Consider the following 26,616-nt stretch of genomic DNA (forward strand, 5'->3'; position numbering starts at 1 on the left):
CCCGCGGGAGGGGGGATGCTCTCCATCCTCCTCCCCATCCCCGACGGGGGTCGGGGGGACCCCGCACTCAACACCCCCCCCCGACCCCGCCGCTGTCACCCGGGGGTGTCCCCCCGCCGCTTCCCCTCGTCTCACCTGCGGCTGCTCGGGCGGCGGCGGCCCCTGTGCCGGTACAGCACCTCTCCCTTTCCTCCTCCTCCTCCTCTTCCCGCTGCTCCCGCAGCCGCCAGCCGGGAATGGGAAAGGGGGGAGGGAGGGAGGGGGGCAGTACCACCAGCGGGACCGTTACAGCCGCGGCCCCGCGGGGACTACAGCTCCCGGCATGCCCCGCGCGCCGCCGCCGTAACAGCCGGCGGCCGCCCCGCGCAAAGCATGACGGGTAGCGTAGTCCACGCGGCGGGCGGAGGGAAAGAGACACGGCGGCAGGGCCCGGGCGGGCGCGGGGCGTGCCGGGAACTGTAGTGCGGCGGGTGCACCGCAAGGCACGGCGGGAGCTGTGGTTCGGTGAGGCATGGCGGGAGTTGTAGTCCGCGGCGGCTGCGCGGAGCGAGAAGGCCGCGGGTCGGGCGGTGCCGAAGGGGGATCCCGCGGGGATCCGGGATCGGGACACGGCTCCGGGAGACTCTCCACGGGTCGCCCGGCCAGGCAGGGCTGCGGGACGGCAGCCGGAGGGGAGTGGGGAGCGGCGGGGCCCGGCCTTGCCCACACACCGACCCCCCCCCGGGCCGTCGTGGGGGTCTGTCCCTGCATTCTGACCCCAAAACAGCCCCTCACCTCCCAAAACAGCCCCTCAAGGCAGCCCCTCATCCTCCAAACCAGTCCCTCACACCCCAAACCAGCCCCTCAAATCCCAAACCAGCCCCTCACCCCAAAACCAGCCCCTGCCCCTGTTTAGAGCAGGGAAAAGAGTATTCTGGGAAAGAGATGAAGAATTCCTGTGGGTTTCCACCCAGGACTGACACAGACAGGGCTCTGTCCCTGCATATCTCCCTTTAACCCCTCACAACTTGCTGCTGTCTGAAGTATTTTGCCTTTTTTTTGGTGCAGATTCCCACTGGAAACGTTTCCCAAGCAATGAACGTGGAACAGCTCCCTGGAGAATCAGGGAATTGAGCAGGAATGAGGGACTGAGAGGAATGGCAAGTGTTGGATGTTGCTCCCCAGGTTCAGCTCTGAACTCCCAGAACTTCTGTCCCCAGGAGTCAGAGAGAATCCACAGAGAGACTCCGTTTCCCTGGGATGTGGGAAGAGTTTCAAAATTCCTTTGTTTCCTGCCCAAAATCCTGGAGAACCCAACCAGGCACGAGCCCAGCTGGAGGAAAGACAAACTGGAGGTGCCAAAGTCAGCCTTTTTTATTAAACAGTACCCAATTGCTTTGGAAAATGGGGGAGAATCCCAGATTTGGCTCTCCTGAGCAAGGGGCCGAGTGTGTTCCCCCATGGAATCCTCTCCTTTCTTCCACCACCAGCTGGAAAGAACCTCCTGGCTCCTTGGATCGCGTTTTCCACCCTGAGAACTGCAAATTTATCCTATTTAATGAAAAAAACCCTCCACTGTTTACAAAAAAAATTAATAAGCCAGGCCCCCCAAATCCCACACCAAGAGGAAAACCAATGGAAAAGCTTGGAGATAAATTTATGCCAAACTGGGCGGCCCAATCCCTGTGAATAACCCAGGGTAAATCCAAGTTTCAGTCCCGATCCCTTTCTAAGGGAACTTTTTTTACGGATTCATTGCAAGACAAAGCGTCCAGCACCTGATTTCCAAATAATGTCCCAGATTTGGGGAATATTCAGCACCCCCAAGATGATTTGCAGCTGGATAACCAGGTGTGGAAGGACACACCAGGCTGTAGGTGTGCCCTGGCTGATGGGGGGGATCCCAACGTAACTCCTTTGGGATCATCCAGCCCTGATGGATTAATTTAATTCCTTCTGCAGAGCTGGTGCTGGAGGGAGAGGAGAGGAAAGGGCTTTCTGTGGAAAAAACTGCTGGAATAGAATTTTTTATGTATTATTTCATATTATTGGGGGGTTCATATATATTAAGGGCTGCCATGTACTTAATAAACACCTTTATAAAGCCCAGCCTTGACCACACCTGACTTGTGTTTGAAGGCAAAGAACAGCAGCTGGACACTGGGAATTCTGCTCCATGAGGTATCCCAGGCCTGGCTGTTCCCAGCACGTGACTGGAGCTGTAGGAAATGTGTTGTTTCCTTCCCTGGGCAGCTTTTGGGGGAGACTCTGGACTTCCACCACAGGCCTTTCCCGATAGAAGCACATCCCTGTCCACACAGAGATCCTGCCTGCTCCCAGAAATGCCCATGTGTTTCCCTGGGAATGCCTCTGCTGCCCAGAGCAGGGTGGAGGGTTCCAACAATGTGTAATTCCAGGAGCTTTTCCAGCCCTTTGGGCAGGTGTGACTTGACCCCATTCATCTCCAGAGCTTGGGATGGTTTTAATTCCAGCAGAAGGCCTTGATTTTGACCCCAAGGATTGTTTCCTCCACTTGGGAATTTAACTCAGACGAGCACTCTGGTGCTTAAAATTTTGGGTTGTTCCCAACTTGTGCTTCACGGCAGGAGACGCCTCCTCAGAGCCATTCCCAGCTCCGGAGGGAAATCCTGCATCCCCCGAGCATCTCCTCTCCCCATTCCCATTCTGCTTGGGGCAGGAGCCCCCCCCCCCGGGCACCCCATCCATGGCTTTGGGGCTCCCGTTTGGGCTGATCCCCCTCCTGAGGGCACCCACATCCCTGGATGTGCTCCGGCTCCCGAGGAAAAGACGGGATTTGAGGGGATGGGAGGTGCTGGATCCACCACGCGCATCCCCGGTGGCACCATCCCAGCCGCGCAGGGCAGCGCGCGCCGGCTTTTCCGGGATAAACCGCTGGGAAGCGGCACTTTTCCCTCTTGGCCGGCGCTTTGGGATGCTGGTCCTGGACTACAGCTCCCGGCGATCCGCGCGGGCGGGAAGGGCCGGGCGGCGGGAGCGGAGCGCAGCGCATCCCGCAGCAGGGATCCAACGCCTCCGCCCGGTGAGGGATGCGCGGGGAGCTCCGCGGGCGCGGGGGGACCGGGGATGGGAATACTTGGGATGGGGATACCCGGGATGGGGATACCAGGGATGGGGATATAGGGGTGGAGGTACCGCGGACGGGGTACCACGGATGGGGATACTGGGGATGGGGGTACCGGAGATGGGAAGTACCGGGGACGGGAATTGCCGGGGCAGTGGGAGTGCCAGGGGGTGCCAGTACTGCGGGGTGGGGGTACAGGGGGAAAAGGTGCCAGGGGAGGTGGGATGTGGACTCCAAGGGGCTGCAAGTAGAGTGGGAAGAGGGCAGGATAGGGATGAGAGGGATGGGGAGACCTGGGGGAGGGTGCCAGGGGATGGAGGTGTATCCATGGGCTGTGAGCTCCCAGGGATGCGGGCAGGGAGGGGTGATGGTGCCAAGCTGCAAACTTCCTGGGGATGTGGATACTCAGGGATTCAGGTGTTGGGTAACCCAGAGTTACGGGGGTGGGGGGGGAAGTGGGAAAGGGGGGCTGTGCCTTCCTGTGCCCCCAGACCCGGTGGGGATCCAGCCAGGCAGTCCTGGAGGCCATCCTGGAGCACTGAGCTCCCAGCACTGGGATTCCCAGCTGAGTGGTGGATGGGAGGGGAGGGCATGGCCAGGGAACAGCTCCTGCCTGTCCCTGGGGTGCTGGCTCTGCTTGGGGACCTGGGGAGCGATGACTTCATGGCCTTATTATGGACTAATTTCCACCCAGGCAGGGAAAACAAACAAGTGCAGGTGTCATTGCCCATGGAAAGTTACTGGGGCCGTGGGGAGCCACTGCCTGTTTGCATCCACGGCCCGGATTTCTCCACTTACCTCCACGGGCTGATAATCCCTAAATCCCAATGGGATTAGAGGCAGAGAGCAAGGTGGCTGGAGTTCCTCCTCCTGCCTTCGCGACGTTTCCCACATGACGAAATCCCGCGCCTGTCTAACCCCGATTAACCCGCGCGCTGAGCTCATCCCCAAGAAAAACCGGGAGCAACAAGAGTGAATCCCCACTCCACTTCCCTCCCGGAGGCTGGAGGGAGGTGAGAGCCAGGGGGAGAGGCAGAAGCTGCTGTCTTAACCCTGTTATTTTTCCTGTGCCAGCGGATCCGGGACATCTTCGGGCAGCCATGGCGCTGGTGAAGAGCGGTTGGCTTTGGCGGCAGAGTAAGTGCAACCCTTTGGCTTTCCAGGCTGGGAGCCCTCCCAGAAAAAAAACCAGGAGAGGTTCTGGGATGCTGGGAAGGGGCGGGGAGTGGGGGGACACGAGGAGCCCCGACCTGGGCGGTTAATCCACGGCAGGGAGATTGTGGGATTTACGTAAGCGGGGAGAGGGGCTGCTGCCACAGGAACAGACACACGGCTCCATGTCCGGGGCTGGAGCCCTTCCCAGGCAGCTCCAGGACGCCCTGATGGCTTTTTTGGCAGCCCCTTGAAATTCAAAGCCACCTGGTCACGGTGCCCTGGATGCCCGTGCCAGGCACAGGTGTCCAGCGGCTCGCAGGGGCTGGAGGGATCCGGCTGCAAGTCCAGGGGATGGCATGGGGGTCTTGTGAGCGAGCTGGTTGTGTCCCAGCGGGATCACCGGGGACCTTCACCTCCTCCCCGTGCCACCAGGCTCCATCCTGCGCCGCTGGAAGAGGAACTGGTTTGTGCTGTACCTGGACGGCAGCCTGGTTTACTACCACGATGAGACGCAGCGGGACATGGACGGCCGGATCCACATCAAGTACAGCTGCCGGGACGTCCGGATCAGCCGGGAGTGCAAGGGTGAGCCAAGCCCCACATCCCCAACCCCATCCCAGGGCTCTCCAGATGGCTGTGACCCTTCTAAATCCCGCTCTGCCCATGCACATCCAAGATACCCCAAAATTAACGTGGGCTGCCTCATTCACTCCTTTCCCAAGCCATCCCCCAGGAGATGCTCATTGCATCTTCTCTCCCATTGCTTTTCCATAAGGAAGGAGGGAAGGAAGGAGGGACTCTCCTTCTGGTTTGTGCTTGTTGAAAACATGATCCCACGTTCCTGACTCATCCGTCTCCGTCTCGCACAAACAGGGAGAACAAAGCCCGGCTTGGCTGGGCCCCACAGCCCACGGCTGCTGCACAAAGAGCCTTTCTGGGGCTAGAGCTGCCGTGGGAGCACAATCCCAAAGCTTTGTGTGCTCACCCCAAGGGTCCTGCTGAGCCTGGAAAACAGGGCAAGGCACAGGAGCCTCATGGATTTAAGGTTTTGTTCCTGCTGGAGCTCGTGGTGCAAATCCAGTGAGGAGCGACTCCCGTTCCTACGGAATTCGGGTGCACTCTGGCAAGTTCAAAGCAGATGCAGCTCGGGCACATTTTTGGCAGTTTCCTGCCCTTCCACGTCCTTTCTGCCCTGGGGGTGGAGGTTTCTGGCCACCAGCCCACTCCTCGTGTTGCTTTTAAGCTTTGGGATCCTGACAGAGCCCAAATGAATCCCCCAGTGCAGTTATCCATCAGCTCTTGTGCCAGGGGGATTTGGAGCCCGGGGGTGGACAGGGAGGGTCTTGGGTCTTGGCTGAGGCTGATCCCTGCCCTCGCATTCCCAGAGGTGCAGCCTCCCGAGGGGAGGAGCCGGGAATGCCTCCTGACCGTGGTGCTGCGGGACGGCTCCAAGACCACGCTGTGCGCCGAGAGCCAGGACGACGCCGTGTAAGCTGCCACACCCTCGGGGCCCTTTTCATGCCGATTGTCCCGGCCTGGGAAGAGCCCTGTGCCGCTCCCACAACGTCCCACCCGTGGCTAAACCCCCTCCCACAGCCCCTGTTCCCTCAAACCCACTCACGGGGCGAAAGGCACAGGAGGAGGTTTGGGTTTCCCGCTGGATAATCCCGAGGCAGATGCAGCTGTTTTTAAGCAGTCCATCCCCTGTGGGGTGGGATTTCCTCATGGATCACAAATCCCCTCTTGGCCAGACTGAGGATCCCTGGAAAAGGGTTTCCACTGATTAATAGGGATAAATAGTGGGAACGTGAACTCCCCTCTGGCTTTAGGCAAACTCCCGTTTTTAGCACGGCTCCCCTTCTCTCGATTTCTAAAAGAAAATTGGAAATAAGGTTAAAAATTTATTTTTATAAAACTGGGCTTTTTTTAATAAAAGCTTTTTTTAATTGTAAAAAATTAAAAGTGAGAAAGCTTCAGCTGAGCTGGGATGGAGGGACAGTTCAGCCATGGCCAAGCTGAGCTTGATTAACTGAGCTTGGCCCCAGCTGGATGGAAATTATCCCATTACCTGCTTTTCCCCCTAAATTTGGATGCCATATTCCTGCCTGCCCTGGTTTTAGCTGAGCCCATTCCCAGGAACTGCCCTGTGGTGTTTGGCACCTCCTGGCACCTTCCCATCCCCACTTGTTATCCCAGCGCTTCTCAACAGGGAATTAGGGATTAGTGCCATATCGAGGTCCCCGGGGAGGAATGGGGACAATTCCCACCCCCAGCACCCCCAAATCCAAGTCCCTCTGTTTTGTTGCAGTGCTTGGAAGATGGCTGTGCTGGAAGCTAAATCCACCCCGGTGAGGCTTCGTGCCCCAGAGCAGGGGCACATCCCACCCTGGGATTTGGGATTTGGGATGGAGGGGGGCAGGTTACCCCAACCCCAGCCCTCACCCAGGGCTGACCCGGAGCTTGGGGGGCTCCTCGAGACCCCTCATGCACAAGGGGGCACAGGGAGGGAAGTCCCTGGAGCCACAGGGGAGAAGGGGGGAAGTGTTGGATGCCACCACTGGTGGGAGGGGACAGAGCCGAGGGGACCCTGTGCAGTGCAGGGGCGGTGACAGGGCAGAGTTAAGGTGGCAGGGGACACAGGGCTATGGGGACACAGCTAAGGGGAATGGGACACAGTTCAGGAGACAGGAACACAGCTAAGGGGAATGGGAGCAGAGTTGAGGTGACAGGGACACGGCTAAGGGGAATGGGAGCAGAGCTGAGGTGACAGGAACACGGCTAAGGGGAATAGGAGCAGAGCTGAGGTGACAGGGACACAGCTAAGGGGAATGGGACATCACTAAGGGGAATGGGGGCAGAGTTAAGCTGGTAGGATACCACTGAGTGACAGGGACATAGCTGAGGTGACAGGAACACCATTAAGAGGAATGGGAGCAGAGCTGAGGTGACAGGGACACAGTTAAAGGGAATGGGATACCATTAAGGGGAGCGGGGGCAGAGTTGGGGTGGTAGGACACAGTTAAGGTGACAGGGACACTGTTAAAGGGAATGGGAGCAAATTTAAAGTGACAGGGACATCAGCAAGGTGACAGGGACACAGGTAAGGTGACAGGGACACTGCTAAGGTGCCAGAGCAGGGTCAGAGTGAGGGGCAGCAGACCCAGGGTGGCTGAGCAGGGGCAGACAATGCCAATGCTGAGCCCAGGCTGCCCCAGCCCTTCAGCCCCTCCGGATCCCCTGGCAGCAGCACAAGGGTCCCCAAGCGGCCCCATCCCCATCCCCCCTTGGGGTGACAGGGGGGCACAGCCCCTCGAGCCCCCCTGCTGAACCCCCCCTGCCCCAGGTGCACGTGTACGACCCCTACGACGACGACTATTACCAGACGGTGCCGCTGGACTCGCACCAGGCCGCCTACATCAGCTCGGGCCACTACGGCCACCAGTATGGAGGTGGGTGGCCCTGCTGGTGGCACTGGGGGGTTGCTGGGAGGGCAGTGCCCCCCTGGCTCACCCCCCCGCCCCCCGTTTTCCCTGGCAGGTCCCGGGGTGACCCACGTGATCGTGCGGGAGGATCCCTACCGCGTGTCCGGGGACCAGATGGCGCTGGGGCTGCTGGCGGGGGCGGCCACCGGCGCCGCCCTGGGCTCCTTCATGTGGATGCCCTGCTGGTTTTAGGAGCCCTCCCCAAACTGGGGCACGGCCCCCCTAACCGGGTCGCAGCACCCCCAGCCCAGTTTAACTCTCACCCCTGGCTTGGAACCTGCCCTGAGCCCCCCCCAAAACCCTGGGGGCACAGACCCCACACCCGCCCTCTCGCCAGCCCCAGCTTCTGCATTGAATAACGCCCCCCATGCTTCAGAGACCCCCTGAAACCCACCCCAGAACTCCACAGCATCCGATTCCCAGCGGGAAAGGGCCTGGGAGCTGCCGGGGCTGTTGGCAGAGGGGGGGTTGCAGTTCCTCACCCCGAATCTCCACAGGGAGCTGGCTGCACAAATACCTGGATTTGGGAGCAAGGGGGAGTTAATTTGGGGGAAGTGGCTGGATTTCTTTTTGGCTGGGTGAGCTCCATGAAGAGGCTTTTTAGGGGCTTTTTTTCGGAGAGGCTCCAGCACTGGAGCAGGAGTTGACACAAGGGGCAGCCACAGGGATGCTCAAGAGAGGGGTAAAGGATTAAGGAGGATGAAAACCTTTGCAGGATTCCCACCCCTTTCCAGCACCACACCAGTCCCCTGGGCCCGGCCAAGCTGGAGAAATGGTGCAAAATCCCCAGGAACTGGAGTTAAACCCCTGGGAACTGAGCTGGGAAGAGCCCAGGGAATATCCCAGCCAAGTGGGAGGGACACGCAGCACCCTGATTTTTAGGAGGGGGAGAAGGGCAGCTCTCCCTGGGGACCAGGGATCCTTTCTTGCAGCCAAGCTGGGAACTTCACAGCCAGGATTTGGGATAGAGGGGGCACACATGGTCAGGCCTGGGGACAAGCAGCAGCTCCTGGGTTTTTTGGGCAGCACGGGGAATGGCACAGGAAGGGGATGAGGAGCAGCTGCTGAGCATCACCCTTACAACCAAGGCTTTATCCTGGAGACAGCACTGACATTAAACAAATGTAGGAATTACAAACAGACCCCACAGCTGGATAAAGAACCACCAGTGACACCAGCACCCAGCTCTGCCAGTAAAGCCCTGGATCAGCTCATCCCTGCACCCAGGGGGTTTGGGATATCCCCACGCACATCCTCATCCTCTCCTGCCTTCCCTGCCTCCCTCCTGCTGCATCTGCTCCCGGGAAGGGAATAAAAACACAACCCCCTGTGCGGTCTAATAAAGGCAGCGAAAAACCAGCCCTGGCCTGTGGTGAGTGAGGTGGAGGAGGGGCTGCTCAGCCTGGGCCATTCCAGAGGGTGGGAAGGGTTGTGTCCCTCTCAAGAGCTGCACAGCACTAGCTCCCCTGTCTCCTCCTGCACCCCTTTACCTCCCTCCCTTTCCAGTTGGGAGCTCCAAGGGCAGTGGGAAGGCTCCAAAACACCTCAGCTCCTCACAGGAGCGGGGCTGGAGCATCCCCAGGGATCCCACCCCAGCCTCTGAACACGCCGTAAAGACCCCAAAGAGGCACAGAAGGGACAAAGCTGTCCCAAAAATCCTGCTTCTGTGCAGGGGAACCACCATCCTGCACTGGCAGAGCAGCTCCTTTGCATCCCAGATTTGTGGATGAGGCGTCTCCACTTGGGAAGGGACCAGTGCAGTGACAGGCACTGCCATCCCTGGGTTAATCCCAGCATAAAACACCAGCTCTCAAGGGCAGGAGAGGAGAAGGATCCAGCCCCACACCCCCCCCCATCTTTTCATCCCTTCTGCCCTCTCCATGTCCAAGCCACCGTCACGTCCTTGGATGCTGATCCAACACTCACAACCAGAGGGCAGGGATTGATGGGATATTGGGAAGGAATTCTTCCCTGGGAGGGTGGTGAGGCCATGGAATGGATTTCCCAGAGAAGCTGTGGCTGCCCCATCCCTGGGAAGTGTCCAAGGCCAGGTTGGACGGGGCTTGGAGCAACCTGGGATAGCAGGAGGTGTCCCTGCCCATTGTGTCCATCTCCCATCCCTCCCAGAGTTCCAAGGTACTGGGAAGAGCCAGGGATAGCTCAGCTCCAAGGCTGAATTTCTTCTTAATATCTAATTTAAACCCTTCCAACCCAAACCATTCCACAATTCACTAAACAAGGTGCACAACATCTGGAAGTTTTTCAAGAGCAACGTGACCCAGAAATCCTCCCTCCTTCTTAGGCCACGTCCAGCTGCTGCCCCAGCTCAGACTCCCACACTCCCCTTCCCTGTGGTACCTGAACATCCCAGGGCTGATCCTGCTTCTCTTCTGCTTTGCTGGTCTCCCAAAGACCCAGGGGCATGGAGCAATCCATGGGAAGGGCAGCGATGGATCAGCACGTGCCTCCAGCAGCGATTCTGGTGGGAAGAGCTGATGGCAGCCAGGCCCTGCACTAGGAAGCTGAACAAAGGAGCAATTAAATGTTTCAAAAATCAGTCTGGAAGCACAAACACCAGACCCACAGTCCACAAAACCACCTGGACTGGGCTCTTCTCTGCTCAGGAAAGGGGCTTCCTGGGAGCTCTTGGTGCTGCCACCGGGCAGGACCAGAGGGAAAAGAAGTGCTGAGGAACAGAAATTAGGGATGAGCTGCTCCATTCCCAACTCCAATCCAGACTCACATGACTCCTCTCTCCCAGCAGTAAGAGCTGACAAAGATCCAGATATTGAGCAAAGCTCAGAACAACTCCCAAACTCCTTGGAAACGAGGATGGACATGGCAGGATTCACAGGCCCAAATGTGCCCCTAAACTGCCTGGAAAGATGAATCCCACAATATCCCACAGCACAGAAATCAGCTGGGGGCTACATGACCCTTGCTGGGATCCAAACACATTTCCCTGGAAATCAAGCAGCTCGGGAAATGTCAGGATCGAACCTTGAATTTCCACCCAAGCTCAAATTCCACCCTCAAACTTCCACTCAGATTTCCTCCCGAGCTCAGATAAACACAGGAAAGGCCAGTGCCAAACCACCAGCAGCAATCAATCCCATTTTCTCCCTCGCCTGGAAAATTTGGGAACAGCATCCCGAGGCAGAGCTGTGGGGCAGCAGGAGCATCATCATCCAGCTGCCTTCAGCCCTTCCCTCCTGCTCATCCTCCCGGGAAGGGCAGAGCTGCTCCCAGCACTGCAATTCCACTGAGGTTTCATTCCTGATACACCCGTGCCCGGCATTTACATCCTGCTCCTACAAGAGGATCCCAAATTTCTTATAAAAAGCCACTTTACTGCCTGCTCAAGGTGGGGAAAGGAAAGGTGGTTAAAGGGGCAGGGGAGGGGAATAAAATAGGTATTTTTGCCTATTGAAGAAAAGTCAATTAAATCGATGAAAGATCCATTGAACCGGTGAAAACGAAGCCCAGCAAGCCTGGAAAATCCGGCTCAGGCAGCGGGAGAGCAGCAGGGGAGGAGAGAATGCAGATGGGAGGAGAGGGCCGGCTGTTTGCAGCTGCCTGTGCCGCAGCCTGCCCATCCCATTTATCTTCCTTCCGGAGCTGGGACATGCCCAGCATGGAAAAAGGAGCTGCTGCAGCAGGTCGGGAGAGCCCCCGCACTCTGCTCTGCCGAGGATTCCGCCGCTGGAAGCACAGCTGCAGCCAGAGGACGGCGCCGACGGCTGCAGCGGCTCTGCAGACGCTGCCAGGAGGGTGCTGTGGATACTCCAGCCTGGAAAAATCACGGCTGATCCCATCAGCGGGCAAAAGAGCCACAAGCACCATCCAGGCTGAGCCAGACGCTCCCTGTCGGAGTTTGGAGCAGGGCTGGGAGCAGAGCTCGACCCACCGGGACCAGCACCCTCTGGGAGCCCCCCACCCTTTCCCTGCGGTTTAATCCAGACCCCCTTCAGAGGTGGGAAATTGGGATCCCAGTATCTGAGGTGGCAGCTCCAAGGCTCAATTCCAAAGAGGAATTGAGACTATCACACTTTGGAGATACCACCCTCTGATATCCCACTCGGCTCCTTCCATCCCAAACCCACTACCCAGAGAGGAATGTGGGGTTTCCAAAGGCTCCCAGGACCTGGAGGTGCCACGTACAAGGAAGAGAAATTACCCCGTGACAAAAACCTTCTCCAGTGACTTGTCCCCACATGGCTCTTCCCATATCCCTGAATTCCAGCACATCCCCACAGCTTCCCAATCAATTGATTCACAGCCCTTCACCAAGCGACTGAGGTTGAGATGCTGGTGTTCCCACACCAAATCCAGGGAATTCCCTTCTCTACTGACCAGGGGTTTGGAGCAACCCATGTGGAAGATGTCCCCGCCCATGGCAGCAGGTTGGGACTCCCTTACAAGCCAACCATCCTGTGATTCCATGATTCTCTACTCCAGGAAAGACAAGGATAACTCATCCACGAGCATCTGTTACTGGTACTCACCTCCCTGGCCCCACCTGCCCAGCTCCAAGGCTTAAGGAGGATCCTCCTCAGGGAAGGTGGGGTTGGTCCACCCATGTCCCAGGGAAGCTGAGGCCCTTGGAAAGGGGACAGCTGGATGTCAAGAGCGGGAAAGGCCCAGAAAGGCACAGCTGGAAAATGGCAGAGACACCGCGTGGAACCGGAGGAACAGCAAACACACAACTCCACGTCTTCCCTCTGCAAAGAAACCCCCCAAAAAATTCCTGTTGCCCTTACAAAACTCCTCCTGCGGCACTTCCAGCCCCCAGATCCGGACCTGCACCTCCCACCTGTGTTGTGATGGAGAGAAGAGACCCAGAGCTTTCCAATGAGACAGGTATTTATTTAGTTCAAGCGCTAAGGATTTGTTCTCTTGTCGTCGTCGCCATTATCAAACAGAGCTGAGGTACCAGTGACATTCCAACATGAAGAAAAGGAACCTTCCCCTCCCACCACCCCCCTTACACAATTTCTTCAACTACTTTTATCAAGACAAAAGGTGAGGCATGGAAAAGCTGCGTGATGGGGCTGTACAACGAGCAGGGCAGAGCAGGGAGGGGAAAAGAAACAGAGCCGAGACCCTCACCCCAAAATCACACCAAATGCAGCACTAGAAAGGTCTGTTCCCATGGTTCCCAAGGAGCAAAGGAAAACTAAAACCTGAAACCAGATGGTGCAAAAAAAAAAAAAAATAAAGATCATGTTGCTTCTGTGCTCACTTTGGAAGTGTGTTTTCTCTGGAGAACTGGGATTAGGGCTGTGGGCATGTTAAGCACGGACTAACAGCAAGGACTATCAGAACGTACCTGAGCACACCCAGGGACCTCGTGGTGGAGAAGTGCCATACTACACCCTCATCCATGTTCCTGCAGCCCCGGGGAGCTGTGGGAATGCTGCTCTCCAGACCTTTGTTTAGAGGGAATCATGGCCAAACCTGCTCTCAGGTCTTCCAGGAAAAGCCGGGAAACCTCCAGGCTCAGCCAGCTCCTTGCAAATCCAGTGCTTAAAGCTTGGGACCACGGGAAGCAGAGGGGCTTGGTTCTACCAGAAGCAAGAAAACCAAGGATGTGCTGGTGGGAAACAGCCAACTGAGGACCAGGAGAAGCTGCATGAAGAACCAAAGGAAGAAGAAAGCCAAGGAAGAAGCAGCGGGATGAGGCATTTCTGCACGGGTAAGGACAGTACAACACAGGAAAAGCAGCCAGGTTTCCTTCCCCCAGACAGGTTCTTTTTAAAGAAAGAATGATCCTTTGTCACATATCATTGATGTTTATTTCAAGACATGCCACGTCAAAAAAACTCCTTTAATGCCTTTAATATTGCATTAGAAAAGCACTTTTACATCTCGTTCTGCCTTTGAGTTATTGTTGTGCAGAGTTGCCAGAAACCCAGGGCAGGGCACGAGCCCCTCAGGAATGATGAATTCCAACTCTTTTATGCCCGTTTCCTGGTGGGAAGTGGCGGTGAGGACGATTTCCCTTCCTCTCCCCCATTTTAAGTGGCAGGGAAAAGGGCAAGGAGAACCAAGGAGGAGCCTGAATATTCCCTGGCAATTGTCCTTCTAAGCAGCAATCGCAACCCAGACTCAGGAATTCCTTCCCTGCAACTCGGCCAGATCTGCCCAGCAAACAAGGTATTTACAGGTGTGGTTTTTTTATTAACTTACACAGCAACTTCACAATGAACTAGTAAAGATTAAAAGGGTGCACTTCTAGTGTGTTCCATTCTGTGGGTCTCGGGGAGCTACATCCAGCAACACCAGCAAAAGCTCTACAACAGATTCCTCAGCCAAAGGAAAAAAAAATAAACCACAAAATCAGTACTGAACAGAGTAAAAAAAAAAAAAATTAAGCCAAGAAATAAATACCAAAGAAAAAAAAATGGTTACTTGGAAGCTTAGTTCAATAGAAAACTGAATTGCTACTTGTTTAACCAAACTATACAGCTCTAGTGAACCGAACTAAACCGACTCGGAAGACTGAACATAAAAAAAAACCCCAAAAGCTAAAAAATAAAGGCATAAATCTGCATAATCAGAAGTTGGTTTCCATCCTACTCAAGTCCCTCCCTTTCCATCTAAGTTGTCTCAACTAGATTTCTGTAGGATCAAAGTAAACACCCCCTTCCCCCACCGACCTATGCTCTGGAAAAGCAGGAGCAATTCTCTCTCTGCTGGGGCAGCCACCTGCTCTTCCCTCTCTCTCCCAAATTTCCAAGGTTTCGATCAGCTTTGGCAGGTTTTAGTGCCAGTCCTGATTTCACTATTTCCCCTAAAAAAAAAAAAAAAGGAAAAAGAAAAAGAAGCAAAATGCTTCCTCCTCCAAACACCTGGAACGTTCCGTTCCTGTCTCTCAGGCAGGAATAATTCACTTCATCCATGTTTTCTACTTACAAAGGAAAAAAAAAAACTGCTCTTAAAACTCATCTTGCACTCGAAACATTATTTCCCTGTTTCCTGCAAGTGTTTTGCTAATGCACATCCACCCTTTCCTCCCCTCCCCAAAAATCCTCCAGAAGCCACTCATCCCGCTCAGAGAGCCCCTCTCCGGATTTCCCAGCACGCTTCCTTGGAAATGTGGAATTCCCAACTCCAGCAGCCTGTGGTGGTGTCAAAGCCCTGCTGGGGTGGGGTTTGGACACCAGGCAGACTCACTCTGCTCAAGGGAATTAATTACTTTGTTGTTGGATTATCAAGGAGAAGCGTTTAGCCCTCGGCATGTGCCGCCTCTGCCCACGATTACCGCTGTCTACGCATTCCCAGATCCTCAGAGAACTCCAATGGGTCAGATTTGCAAGCCTTCTTCTGCACATAACATCCCATCTAAGTCCAATCCCAAACTTACTCGGTCGCCCTCATTCCAAAGTGCGGTATCATAACATATTAAAAAAGGAACAAATATTAAGAAATTGTACCTATTTTTGTCTCTTTTTTTTTCTTTTTTTTTCCCCATTTTTTTTAAAGTTATAACTAGGATATGCTGGGATATTTTGGCTTTTTTTTTTTCTTATAAATAATGAAGACACTGACATTTTTCTCTGTGTGTGTGTGTGTGTGTGCTTGTGAAGCCAATAATCATCTCCACGAGACAGGCAGCGATGAGGAACTGGGATACGTTATCACGGGAAGGGGGAGGTTCAAGCCAATATTCACACTGCAGTCAATGGAGAGGACAGGGAGGGGGAGCAGTGATGTTCTGGAGAAAGGTGGGAGCCACATGGGATTAGCAGGAACAGCCTCCTTCACTGACAGGCTGCTCTTGAGGCTTTTCCAGTTTTATGTCAATCACTGGAAGGAGGGAGTTAAGGCAAATGGGTCTCCAGCTCTGTTTCCCTCACTGGTGTTTTCAGTATTTCCCTGGAATTCCGGTGTTCCCCCGGAATTTCAGTGTTTTCATGGAATTTCAGTGTTCCCTGGAAGACTTGGAAAGACCAGCTCCAAAGCCAAGGTGAGATCAAGGTTTCTCACCACACCCTCATGCCCACGATAAATACACAGGAGAAACAACGTCAGCCCCCAAAGTTGTCTCTGACCAGAGCCTGCTCTTCCCAGTGATCCCAGGGATCTCCTGCTGCAGGAATTAAAGATGTGTGGATACCCTGAAGGGTCTAATCACTGTTTCCACAGAATCATAGAAGCATTTAGGTTGGAAAAGACCTCCAAGACCATCAAGTCCAACCATTCCGCAGCACTGCCAAGGCCACCACTGACCCCTGCTCCCAAGTGCCACATGCACACGGCTGTTAAATCCCTCCAGGAATGGGGACTCTATCCCTGCCCTGGGCAGGTGTGTCAGTGCCTGACCACCCTTTCAGGGAAGAAATTTTCCCTAATATCCGACTTAAACCTCCCATGGCACAACCTGAGGTTGTTTCCTCTTGTCCTGTCGCTTGTTCAGAGGGAACCAGTCCCAGCCTGGAAACCCCCAGTGTGGAATCAGTGCTGGATTCAGTATTCCAGCCCAGAGAGCAGCAGGCACCCAGGAGAACATGGAAGCTCTGGAGGTGGCAGGAGCCTGGAGGAACCCAGGAAGGGACAGCTCACTTCCTTCCCAAACTCCTCCTCCTCTGCTCCACAGGCAACAGGCAAGTACTTCCCTCTGCCTCCCCTGCCCACACTTGGTTCTGGGACAGGCAGGAGAGGGTTGGAATAGTGGGTATCCCATCCCTGGATGTGTCCAAGGCCAGGCTGGACGCCCTGGTCTAGTGGAAGGTGTCCCTGCCCATGGCAGGGGTGGGACTGGATGGGCTTTAAGGTCCCTTCCAAGCCAAACCATCCTGTGATTCCATGATTCCAGAGAGATGGTGTGCTCTGTCAAAAGCCCCAGCAGCACATTCCAGCAAGGCCATTCCTCCTCAGGCTGTGCACATCCCTAACCCCCCATGTGCCATCCTGAACATTCCCATCCATCCCTGCTCCAGTCAAACGTCTCTGCTCACCCCACCACCAGCCAGCAAAGCCTGAATTCCTCCTCCCAATGCCAGCTGATATCCCACAAGGACACTGCAGAGCTGGCTGCTCTGAACCTGTGACAAGCTGCTCCCTCTGCAGCACTCGGATTCCCAACGGATGCCCTCCAGTTCCAACCTCAAGGAGCCTTTCCCAGGAGGAGCTTTGAATGCTAATCCCCAGCCTCAGTGTTTCCCTTATCAGGGAACACAGAGATCACACTGCTGGGACCTCCAGCTTGTCCCCTCAGGGGGGTGAAGCTGGTTTTAGAGAGGTGTGGAGAAAATAAACACGGGAAGGGAAACAAGAGACCAATAATTCAAATATTTGGTCCATCTGGCTGCTCTGAACTCGCTGGGTATTTTAAGTCAGAAATTCCTTGCCAGCTCCATCTCTGAGTATGAGTGGTCTGAGATCCCTGAACTCTCCATGTCCTGCAAAAAAAGCTGATGGAAAATCCACCCCCACTAATCCCATTCCATTGCTGCTATCTGCAGGCTGCAGGAAGCCAATTCCAAGTGCCCTCATTGCACTTCCATTTAGAGCCTGGTGATCAAACTCCCTGATAGAGCCTGTGCACTCTACTCCCACCTCATTAATAAAGATTGTTGCTCATTAACCTTCTGGGAACCTGCATAACGAGGTTTTGATCAAAGCACAAAGCTGTGCCTCAGCTGTGCCATCCACAGCTTCCCAAATCCTTTTCCCTGCACTCTGATGGAATGTCAGCACCAAGCTCATCCCCCTCCTACCATTCCTTCCACGTCCTTCCTCCAAGGCACCATTTCTCCTCCATTTCCCAGCTGCAAATAAACCCAACAGCCCTGGAAAAGTTCCTGTTCCAAACACACCCACCTGGCCAGGTAAGGGATTCCAGTTCACGCAGAGACCTTTATCCCTTTTCCAGCCATCATGCCATCAGTTGAGTCCTGTCCTCCCTCACACCACACAGATGCTGCCTGGGCTCCAGCACTGTCACAGGCTGCCCTGGGAGGTTATGGGATCTCCATCCTTGGAGATTTCCTGAGTTTCCCTGGATGTGACCCTGAGAAACTGGCCTCGATTTTGGAATGACCCTTGATGTGAGCAGGAGGGTTGGAGAAGGGACCTGCAGAGGATTGTTCTGGGATTCTGTCAGTCAGATCTGCAAGAGCCACAGGGGTTTCCTTCAGGCCTCTTTGCAGCTGTTTTCCCCCATCCCATATCCAAACTGTTCAAACGCCAAGCAAAGAATTCCTCTGGATCTGTTTGCACCTTCTCATACTTCCACCCATACCCCCTCATCCTTCCCCTGCTGCCTTCACCCTCAACACCCCCAGTCCCAACCTCCCACCCCACCAATCCTTCTCCCTCAGTGCTCCAAGCTCGGAGGTTACTTGCCCCTATTCCCCCTGTTTTTGGGATGTCCACAAGCTGGCTGCAGCGGGTTTTCCTCCAGGGAATGCCTGGCACAGCTGCAAAAAGGATACTGTCTTCTCTACTTTTGTCTTGTGTGCTTTCCATCCCAGGCAAGGCAGCTGCCACACGTCGGAAAAGCTGCAAGAAACCACACAGGGAACAGATGAAAACAATCCAAACCCCCGGGAAGATACAGTTCAAACAATGACTCCACACATCCCCCAGCACTATTTGCACTGCTCAGCCCAAAACAGCCTGACACCAAATATAACCTTTATTCCTTGGAAACAGCACAGTCTCTGCTGTTATGGAGGCTCCCTGTGATCCAGACAAAGGAATGTGCCCAATCCTAAGCCTCACCTTTTGCTGGCATCGTTATCCCATGTCCACACTCAGGGTCTGAAGCACAAAACAATTTGGCATTTGCCATCCCAAAGCAGTTCTGCCCCTCACTTGAACACCAGCTCCAGTTTTCCAGCAGGGTTTGGGCTCAAACTCTCTTCCCAGTTTTATTCCACTTGAAGGAGGGTGAGAGTCCAGATGGAACGGGACTGATTCCCTCTCCTGCATTTCCTGTTTGTCCCTGAGGCTCAGCCTTGTAGTTCCCACCACATGGCTTTTCTTCAGCCTACACATTAATGCACAAGAATTCACTGGAATTCCCTGATCCCAGAACAACCCCTGCCTGGGAACAGCCCAGCTCTGGGCTGTCCCTCAGCTAAGGGTGATCCCTGCCATGTTCAGTTTGTGGGAACCACACAAGGACAGCAATGATCTCTTTTCCGTGTGCCTGGGGCAAGGACAGGACAGATCAGATGGATGGAAGGACAGATAACAGCTTTACTATCCATCAGGGTTATGAAATGACCACCTAATTGATTCTTCCCTTGGGAGAACAGCCCTGGTAGAGTCCTGATCCCATCTGGATGCACCCAGCACACACCCAGACATAAATCCTTTAACATTCCTTAATATTTTTCCCCTGTTACAGACAATACTACTACTCTGTACTTCTGGCTTATCAAGCTCCAGGACAGCAGCTGCTTCCAAGCCCTCCAGATCCCCATCCCTCAGTGTGTTCCCACCCCGACAGCAGCACGGGATCCCAGAATGCCTGGTGTTGGGTCTGACGTCAGCCTTGCTGTGTTCCATTATTCCAGGTTTTCCTGCCTCTCCTCAAATGACACAAAGATAAACCACTTATTCCCAGTGACCCACTTTCCACAGAAAACTGAGCCACGCCTCTGCCAGCCTGTTCACATCAGGAATGTGGGTACCTGAGCTGCTTTTGGATCCATGTCCAAGGATCTTTACCAGTTTGGCTCCCAAATGGTGCTGGGGAGACATTAAGACGACTGGACAAGTCCCCTCCAAGCTCACCATGACCAAGCCCCCAGGTCTGGCTGGGATCTTTGCAGGGAAGTCTGGCACACACTGGAATGTGGTCCAGGACAAGGACAGGGCTCTGAGAAGCCACTCCTTGATGTCACTCACTGATTTCAGGCCCCAACTCCACAGTAACAAAGCTCAGCACACCCCTCTGTTTCCATGAACCTCTGCCACGATCCAGAACCTTCGAGGCTCCTGGAAAACCTCAGGGAAATAAATTCTCACAGGCCAGCAAGATGGATTCCACACTGCTGGAATCTTAAAGAGCATTTTTGACCCAGTGCTTGGCACAGAAGGTTTGGAAGGGTCCAAGGCCAGGCTGGAGCAACCTGGGCCAGTGGAAGGTGTCCCTACCCGTGGGACTGGATGAGCTTTAACTTCCCTTCCACCCAAACCATTCTGGGATTCCATTTATTCCCATTATTTCTATGTACAATGCATAGAAAGCAATGAGGGGAATGTATAGAGGGAAAGGGTTGGGGAGTCTTAAAAAATCCTCAGCTGAAGGAACCAGCTGGAATTGCTGCATTTAAACCAAGCTGCTGACAGGAAGGCCGTTTAAAATACACTAATCCTTGCTTTACATTAAGACCAGGAATAAAACGATGCTTTTAGCTGCATTTCTCCCCTGAACTATGTGACTAAAAATAGGAATTTGGCAACTAAGAAAATCAACTTTCACTCTTATTAACCTTCTGCCTTATCAGCCACAGCATATGTGGAGAGAAATCCAATTAGGGGAACTTCCTGATGATTAGGAAGCTGCCTTCCCACAGGGCCTGACACAGACCCAGGGACTATACACACACAGATATGTTTAAATGTTTGTCACAGGGACTATATACACATAGATATGTTTAAATGTTTCTGTGGGTATAAAAACAGACATATTGAGGGGCATTCAGGACTTCTTTTTCCCAAATGCAGCAGATGAAAGACTAAAAGAGCCACACAAAGTTTCTCTGCAACCTCCTTCCCAATTAAACCCTGGGGGAAAACCCTCATCTCTCACTGTTAGCCTCAAGATTTGCCAGACTGTGCCTTTCCTCCCACTCCAGCCAGTAAATCCCCAGGGATCAGGGTCACAAAAGACTGTAGGATAAAGCAGTTTTCCCTGTCGCCCTCCTGCAGCAACCATGGGAAGGACAGGAAGATCCCTGCCCAGATGGAAAAGCCAGGCAAGAAACCAATGCAAAGCAAACAAAAATCTTTCCTTAATTCTCATTCTCTGCAACTCTGGGAATAACTCTTGGCCATCACACGGACAGAAATCAAGGGAGAGGAGGAGAAAGAGCCCAGGGTGAGTGAGGGGCCACGTCCCTTCAGCTGCTGCCGTGAGAAAGTTCCTCTGCCAAGGGCCACATCCAGCCTGTGGCTCCTGGAGAGCCAATATGGAATGTGCCAGGTACTGCTGGAAGCAGGAATTCAAGGGCTCTCCCTCCCCTCTCCTTTGACAGGGCAGCAAAAGCAACCCTGACACATTCTGGGCATGAAATCCAGGGCCTAACAATGAGATTCCCTGAAACACAGGCTGTGGAGACAGAGCAGGGATCCCAAAGTCTTTTAAAGCCTTTTCAGGGCTGCCAGAATGAATTAAAGGCATTCAACGAAGCAAGTTATCCACTTCTCCATCTGAAGGCTCCTGGGAAGTTTCTATACTGGCAGGCAGGAATTTTACATGGAAGGTAAAAAAAAAACAAACCTCCAAACCAAACAGTTCATATTCCCTAATCCACACGTTCCACTGACAGTATCCAAGCTGTTAATTAATTCCTAAATCTGAACCTGCACCTTAGTGACAAACCAGTGAATCACTGACTACTCCAAAACTCACCTTTACATTACTATTTAATAGCTAATATCTTAATTTTGACATAAAATTTCATTTCATGTAGTCAAAAAATAAAAGTTCATTTCATGCAGTCAGAAAATAAAAGTTCATTTCATGCAGTCAAAAAATAAAATTTCATTTCATGTAGTTGAAATACAAAATTTCACTTCACGTAGTCAAAAAATAAAATTTCATTTTATGTGGTCAAAATACCACTGTATTTGTATCTAAAATAATGTGACACTTGAATTAAAAATCCTGGATGAAAATTAACTTGGACTGGGATTGTCCTACAGAATTAAAATATCTTCTTAGTTATCAGTTATGGGAAGGTCAGATTTGCACTCAGCTTATTAAAGATCTTATAGGGAGGGGATCCATTCAGCAGAGGTAGCCAAGGGGGATAATTTATTGGTAAATAAATTAGATAAATAAGTTACTAAGTTAAAATAAATTCATACAATTCAGTAGAGAAGCTGCAAGAAAACAGGAACCTCTGTAAGTGGTGGTATTAAAAGTCTTATCCTCTGAGAATTGTTTCAACCACCACTTCTTAAACTAATAAAAAATGAGAGTTACAAATATTCTGCAGCTTTGAAATCCTTGAGAATTCCAATCCACGCCTGCAACAAGGATCAAAACTGAGAGGAAAAATCCATTTTTAGCTCTTTTTGAATAACCACTCGTGTCTTTGCTCTCCAGGGCACACCCCCAGGCCTAAGCACTCATTAAGGACTGCAGCAAAGATCCAAACCTTAATTATCAGCCTGTGTTGTGGCAGGATAATTGTGGAGCCTGGAATGCAGCACTTCCATGGCTGGTAATGCACTGGATCTCAGCACCGAGATAACACATCTAATTATTCCATTAGAGAGGGAATAATTTCACTACTTCTACAAAAAGTCAAGGGACATTTTAATAACAGCCCCTTCAGTCCTGTCTATCATGGACAAAGGAGTTTATAATCCTATTTTAGCAGCTACTGGGACTATTCTGCACACGAACTGGGCAACCACATGTATAAAACAGAATGTAAGGATACACACACGTGGAATCCCAGGGTGGTAGGGGCTGGAAGGGACCTTAAAGATCATCTCATTCCACCCCTGCCATGGGCAGGGACACCTTCCACTAGCCCAGGTTGCTCCAACGTGGCCTTGGACACTTCCAGGGATCCAGGGGCAGCCACAGCTTCTCTGGGCAATGTGTGCCAGGGCCTCCCCACCCTCACAGCCAGGAATTCCTTCCCAATATCCCATCATTTCACTGCTTTCCTCATCAAAAGCAGCTCAGCATCTACTAGAAATAAACAGCTTTGGCTCTCCAGGAACATTTGCTCCCACTTCCAGTGCCTCCCAGCAGAGTGGGAATCCCAGTTCACACTCCTTGTGCACTGGCAGCATTTCAAGCCACCAGGCTCCTCCTGGAGTGGTTCATTTCCTGAAAGGGGATCAGGAACAGCCCTCAGACCTGTGTTTTCCCAACTTTTTGCTCCCTTTCAGTCTAAACCCCAAATCTGGATTACCAGGAATCCAGGAATGGATCCTGCACTCACAGACCTTCTTCCATCACGTGGAAAGAAGTCCCAAGGTCAGGGATCCTCCTGAACCTCGGCCAACAACCCAACTCCGAGATGTTCCTTGCTGTGCATGGACTACAAACATCCCTCTGTCCAAGTTTTCCCCGTGTCCAGGGAAGTCCTGAGGGTGTTTTGGCAGGAGCCACTCACCTGTTTTACATTGTATCCTGCTTTTGCACTAGTTTCAATGAACATTACATTCAACTCTTTGGCTTTTCTCTCTCCTTCCTCGATGGACACTTGTCTGGGGGAGACAACACAGAGTCAGGAAAAAAAACCACCTTGAAAATTAAGATTTATTACAGTTCTGAAAGCATTTAATGTTTTTTTTCCCTGCATGACAGGTATCACCACTTCAGCTACCAGACAGACTCCCAGGGCACATCTGGCTCCCAATATTCCCATGGAAAGCCAAACAGACTCCCCCTAAATCCCTGTCTGAATTATCCATCAGTGCCCTTTAACATTTAAAAATGATCATCAAGAACAAACTGTTTTAACCAAGGTCCAAGTGTAACCTCATCTCACATGGAAGGAATTTTGTCCCTTTTTTCCTTGGATAGGTGTCCCTCTCATTAATCATCCTGTTAGAGCTAAAACAAGGGGGGATATTTGGGTTCAAGAGCTGCCAAACAAAAATCATGAGGTACCTGAGGGGTTATATATATTTTTATTTATATATATATATATATATATATTTCTTAACAGGAGGCCATAAATCTGAAGGAAGTGATCTCAAGAAAACAGGGATTTTGATCAAATCCAGAATCCACAGGTTTGGCTCTGTGACCCTTTATCATTTGTGTTAATACCATAAACCCAAAATAAGCAGCAAACACAGTAAAGGCTGAAGATGCACAACATCTAATAAAAATAATTCAGCTTGCAAACTTCTGAGAAGCCCTGAGGAGTCTCAAAAGGGAGCAACCATAATTTAGATAGGATTTATATTTGCACCTATCATTTCTTTCTGAGCAGATTTATTAAGAATAAATCCTTGTCATCAGTTTATTCATTTACTGATGCAGGTTGGAGTTAACACTCTGTTTTCTCCTGAACAAGTTGGTGGTGGTTTCTCAACTCATTCCCAGCTGGAAAACTTGGTTTAACCAAATTCTGCTGCTGGAAATTTGGTTTAACCACACGAAAGGGGGTTTAAAATTGAGATTTCTCGAGGCAGAACTAAAACAAGCTCGAGCACTTTGGGAGCAAAAATACATTTCAAAACCCCTTCTAAACCAGCAGCAGAGTAAGAAGAGCATTTAAAGATGAATTGATGATTCCTCCATACCTTTTATCTGCTAGATCTGTTTTGTTCCCCACCAGCATGATGATGACGTCACTGCCCCGTTCCGTTCTGACGTCATCAATCCATTTTGTTGTTTGCTGGAACGAGTTTACATCTATCAGGGAACAGTGGAGAGGATTATCACTGCAGGAACCCCTCACAGCCCTAGGAAACACAGCTGGCATCTGAAATCAAAGCTCCATTTCTGTGGAATTGGGATGCAGACCCAGCAAGTGAAAACCTGAATCTCCCCCACTACAGGATGTGAAAACTTTGGCATTAAATTTCAGGTGCTTCATCACAGGGGATTCAAAGCCAGGGAGGGAACTGAGTTCATCTATGATTTTGCCTTTGACAGCATCCAAAATGAGTGTTCTCCTCGTGTTTCAGCTCCTTTATTTATAAAATAAAATATAGACTATTTTCTCTAGAGAATAGGGGTTAATTTGTGCCTTCTGCTCGTGCAGTTCCATTGCTCCTCCAAAGTCCTCAATCCCAATTAAGAATCCTGTACGCTTTAATCACCTTTTATTTCCCCAGGCAATCCCAGGGTTTTACAACACACCAGCAGCTCCTGGGGCATTGAACACTTGCCTCCAAAACAACTTCCAAATCACTTGCACAGAACCAGACAGAGAAATTTAACCTTTTCACAGGCATTTTAATTTAATGTTGCATCCTTAAGAGCTGCAAGGGAAGAATTTCAGACTGTGTGGGGCTTGAAAAGTTGAATCCCATGAGGAAAAAGGAGTTGGAGGGAAGCTGCCACGGAGCTCAGCGTTACACAAAGAGCATCTGAGCTGCCAAAGTAGTTTTAGTACTTTAAAAGGGGGGGGGTTTCTGCAGCAGGTCTTGCAAAATATTGATTTCTTTAATGGCTTTTACTGCAAAGTTATATATTGTGTTAGACAGCCAAGACTTGATCATCTGCCAGTGTCTTAATTCTTCTCTTTACCACTTGGTAATGTGGAATTTGCCAGGTCAGTAAAAAATTTCACCTGTAATTTTAGCTCAAATGGAAGTGGTATTTTTAACAATTAAAGCTTTTCTAGGTAAAGCCCTGACTCCTTCAGTAATCTTCTAGTATTTATAAATCAAAGCACTTCTGCCCCCTAGAATTAGGCCACTGCTCTCAGCCTGGAATTTAGTTCTCTCCTACAACACAATTCCTGCTCTTTGTCAGTAAGTTAAGGGGTGTCTGGACTGAGGGGAGGGACAGAAGGAGGAGGGTTGAAAAAAGCACTAATATTTTTAGTTGACAAAAATGTACATACCTTAGTAAGAAATGAGAGAGCAATTGTTAAAGGGGGAGGGCTTGGTGGCAACTTTTATACATTGCAGAGCGTGAGAGTGACAAATTCCAGGGAAAATGGGATGTTAATGCGTGTTCCCCGCCAGCCCATTCCCAGAGTTTTTTGGTGGGAGAGGGTAAAATGAAGTGAAGCAAGCTACAAAAAGTCTCCAATTGAGGAATTCAGATAACCATGAAGACCCAAAGTCACAGTGATGTTATGATTAAGAAGCAGATGAAAGAAAAGCAGGCAGGCTCGAGGTGACCGGAGTAGGGAAGGGTTAAAATGATGTTACTGTGAGACATTTATACGTTACACCAGCAGCAAAACAAGAAAAAAAACCACATTTATTTCCATGCCAGGACGAAGACCAAGCAGATGACGTGAGAGGACATGCAAAGCTAAGCTAGAGGATGGAAGGGGCAGAGGATTAGAAATGCAGAATTCCCCCCACTCACTTGTGATATCATAAACAACAACTGCAACAGTGGAGTCACGAATGTAGCTAGGGATCAAGCTCCTGAACCGCTCTTGACCTGCTGTGTCCCACAATTGCAACCGTACCTAACAAAATCAGTCAAACAAGCAAGAAAAATAAGCACAAGGAAGGTCAAACCCCGGTGCAGAAATACCTACTTGTGATATCGTAAACTACTACGGCAGCGGCCGAGTCGCGGATGTAACTGGGAATGAGGCTACGGAAACGCTCCTGCCCCGCGGTATCCCACAGCTGCAACCTGATCTGTGGGCGGGAGAGAGTTAAAAGAGCCAAACTGCCACAAAAATGAGAGAGGAAAGAGGGTTTAGCGTGGGAAAAGGCTGAATAAAGTGAGGGGAAACTCATGCAGGGGCGCTGGCGCCTCGCGGTGACGTCTCCCGAGGGATCGGCAGCGGGAAAACTGAGGGGGTGCAAGGAGCTCAGCTTCCCGAAAAATGCTTCCCTGGCGACCAAAATCGCTTGGCTTTCAAGGATCAACAAGAAAACTATGGCTAAATGCTGGAATCACCATCCCTGGAAGCGCTCAAAAAGTCTGTGGATCCACCATCACACATGGAAGGGCTCCAAAGGCCTGTGGATCCAAAACCATCCCTGGAAGTGCTCAAAAGGCCTGTGGATCCACCACAATCCATGGAGGGGCTCCAAAGGCCT

The 26,616-nt window shown here is 51.9% G+C and overlaps 3 protein-coding genes and 1 long non-coding RNA gene across 8 annotated transcripts in view; 1 reads left to right on the forward strand and 3 right to left on the reverse strand.

The window, feature by feature from the left end:
- FAM168A (family with sequence similarity 168 member A) overlaps positions 1 to 232 on the reverse strand; it is an 80,181-nt gene extending 79,949 nt beyond the window's left edge. The window contains exon 1 of one of the 2 annotated variants that reach the window (XM_027660051.1): positions 136 to 232. The gene's annotated coding sequence lies outside the window, so the exon portion shown is untranslated. The remainder of the gene's footprint in view (positions 1 to 135) is intronic. The other variant, XM_027660050.1, reaches the window with a different exon arrangement.
- A 1,103-nt stretch (positions 233 to 1,335) lies between these two features.
- Positions 1,336 to 2,820, reverse strand: LOC113955018. 2 transcript variants are annotated; one of them, XR_003530383.1, is made up of 2 exons: positions 2,102 to 2,820; positions 1,336 to 1,530 (listed from the first exon to the last, which is right to left on the reverse strand). It is a non-coding gene; the product is annotated as an uncharacterized LOC113955018 (long non-coding RNA). The 2 variants fall into 2 exon arrangements; XR_003530384.1 differs by having other exon boundaries at positions 2,075 to 2,820.
- Positions 2,821 to 2,966: 146 nt separating this feature from the next.
- On the forward strand, positions 2,967 to 9,078 carry PLEKHB1 (pleckstrin homology domain containing B1). 2 transcript variants are annotated; one of them, XM_027660060.1, is made up of 7 exons: positions 2,967 to 3,040; positions 4,157 to 4,219; positions 4,670 to 4,822; positions 5,623 to 5,725; positions 6,546 to 6,585; positions 7,581 to 7,686; positions 7,775 to 9,078. In XM_027660060.1, exons 2-7 carry the CDS (start codon positions 4,183 to 4,185, stop codon positions 7,909 to 7,911), a joined length of 576 nt encoding a protein of 191 aa, XP_027515861.1. In that variant the 5' UTR covers positions 2,967 to 3,040; positions 4,157 to 4,182; the 3' UTR covers positions 7,912 to 9,078. The 2 variants fall into 2 exon arrangements, with proteins under 2 accessions (XP_027515861.1, XP_027515860.1); XM_027660059.1 differs by having other exon boundaries at positions 2,976 to 3,040; positions 4,160 to 4,219.
- A 3,486-nt stretch (positions 9,079 to 12,564) lies between these two features.
- Positions 12,565 to 26,616, reverse strand: part of RAB6A (RAB6A, member RAS oncogene family) — a 42,906-nt gene continuing 28,854 nt past the window's right edge. The window contains exons 4-8 of one of the 2 annotated variants that reach the window (XM_027660058.1): positions 25,925 to 26,030; positions 24,178 to 24,289; positions 23,037 to 23,130; positions 18,159 to 18,225; positions 12,565 to 15,528 (exon numbers count right to left, since the gene is read on the reverse strand). In XM_027660058.1, coding sequence (XP_027515859.1) covers positions 15,464 to 15,528; positions 18,159 to 18,225; positions 23,037 to 23,130; positions 24,178 to 24,289; positions 25,925 to 26,030 — 444 coding nt within the window. In that variant the 3' untranslated portion in view covers positions 12,565 to 15,463. Of the gene's footprint in view, positions 15,529 to 18,158; positions 18,226 to 23,036; positions 23,131 to 24,177; positions 24,290 to 25,924; positions 26,031 to 26,102; positions 26,209 to 26,616 lie in introns of both variants that reach the window. The other variant, XM_027660057.1, reaches the window with a different exon arrangement.

This window comes from Corapipo altera, unplaced genomic scaffold (assembly GCF_003945725.1).
Source record: "Corapipo altera isolate COAL_440 unplaced genomic scaffold, ASM394572v1 74, whole genome shotgun sequence".
Lineage (NCBI taxonomy): Eukaryota > Metazoa > Chordata > Aves > Passeriformes > Pipridae > Corapipo > Corapipo altera.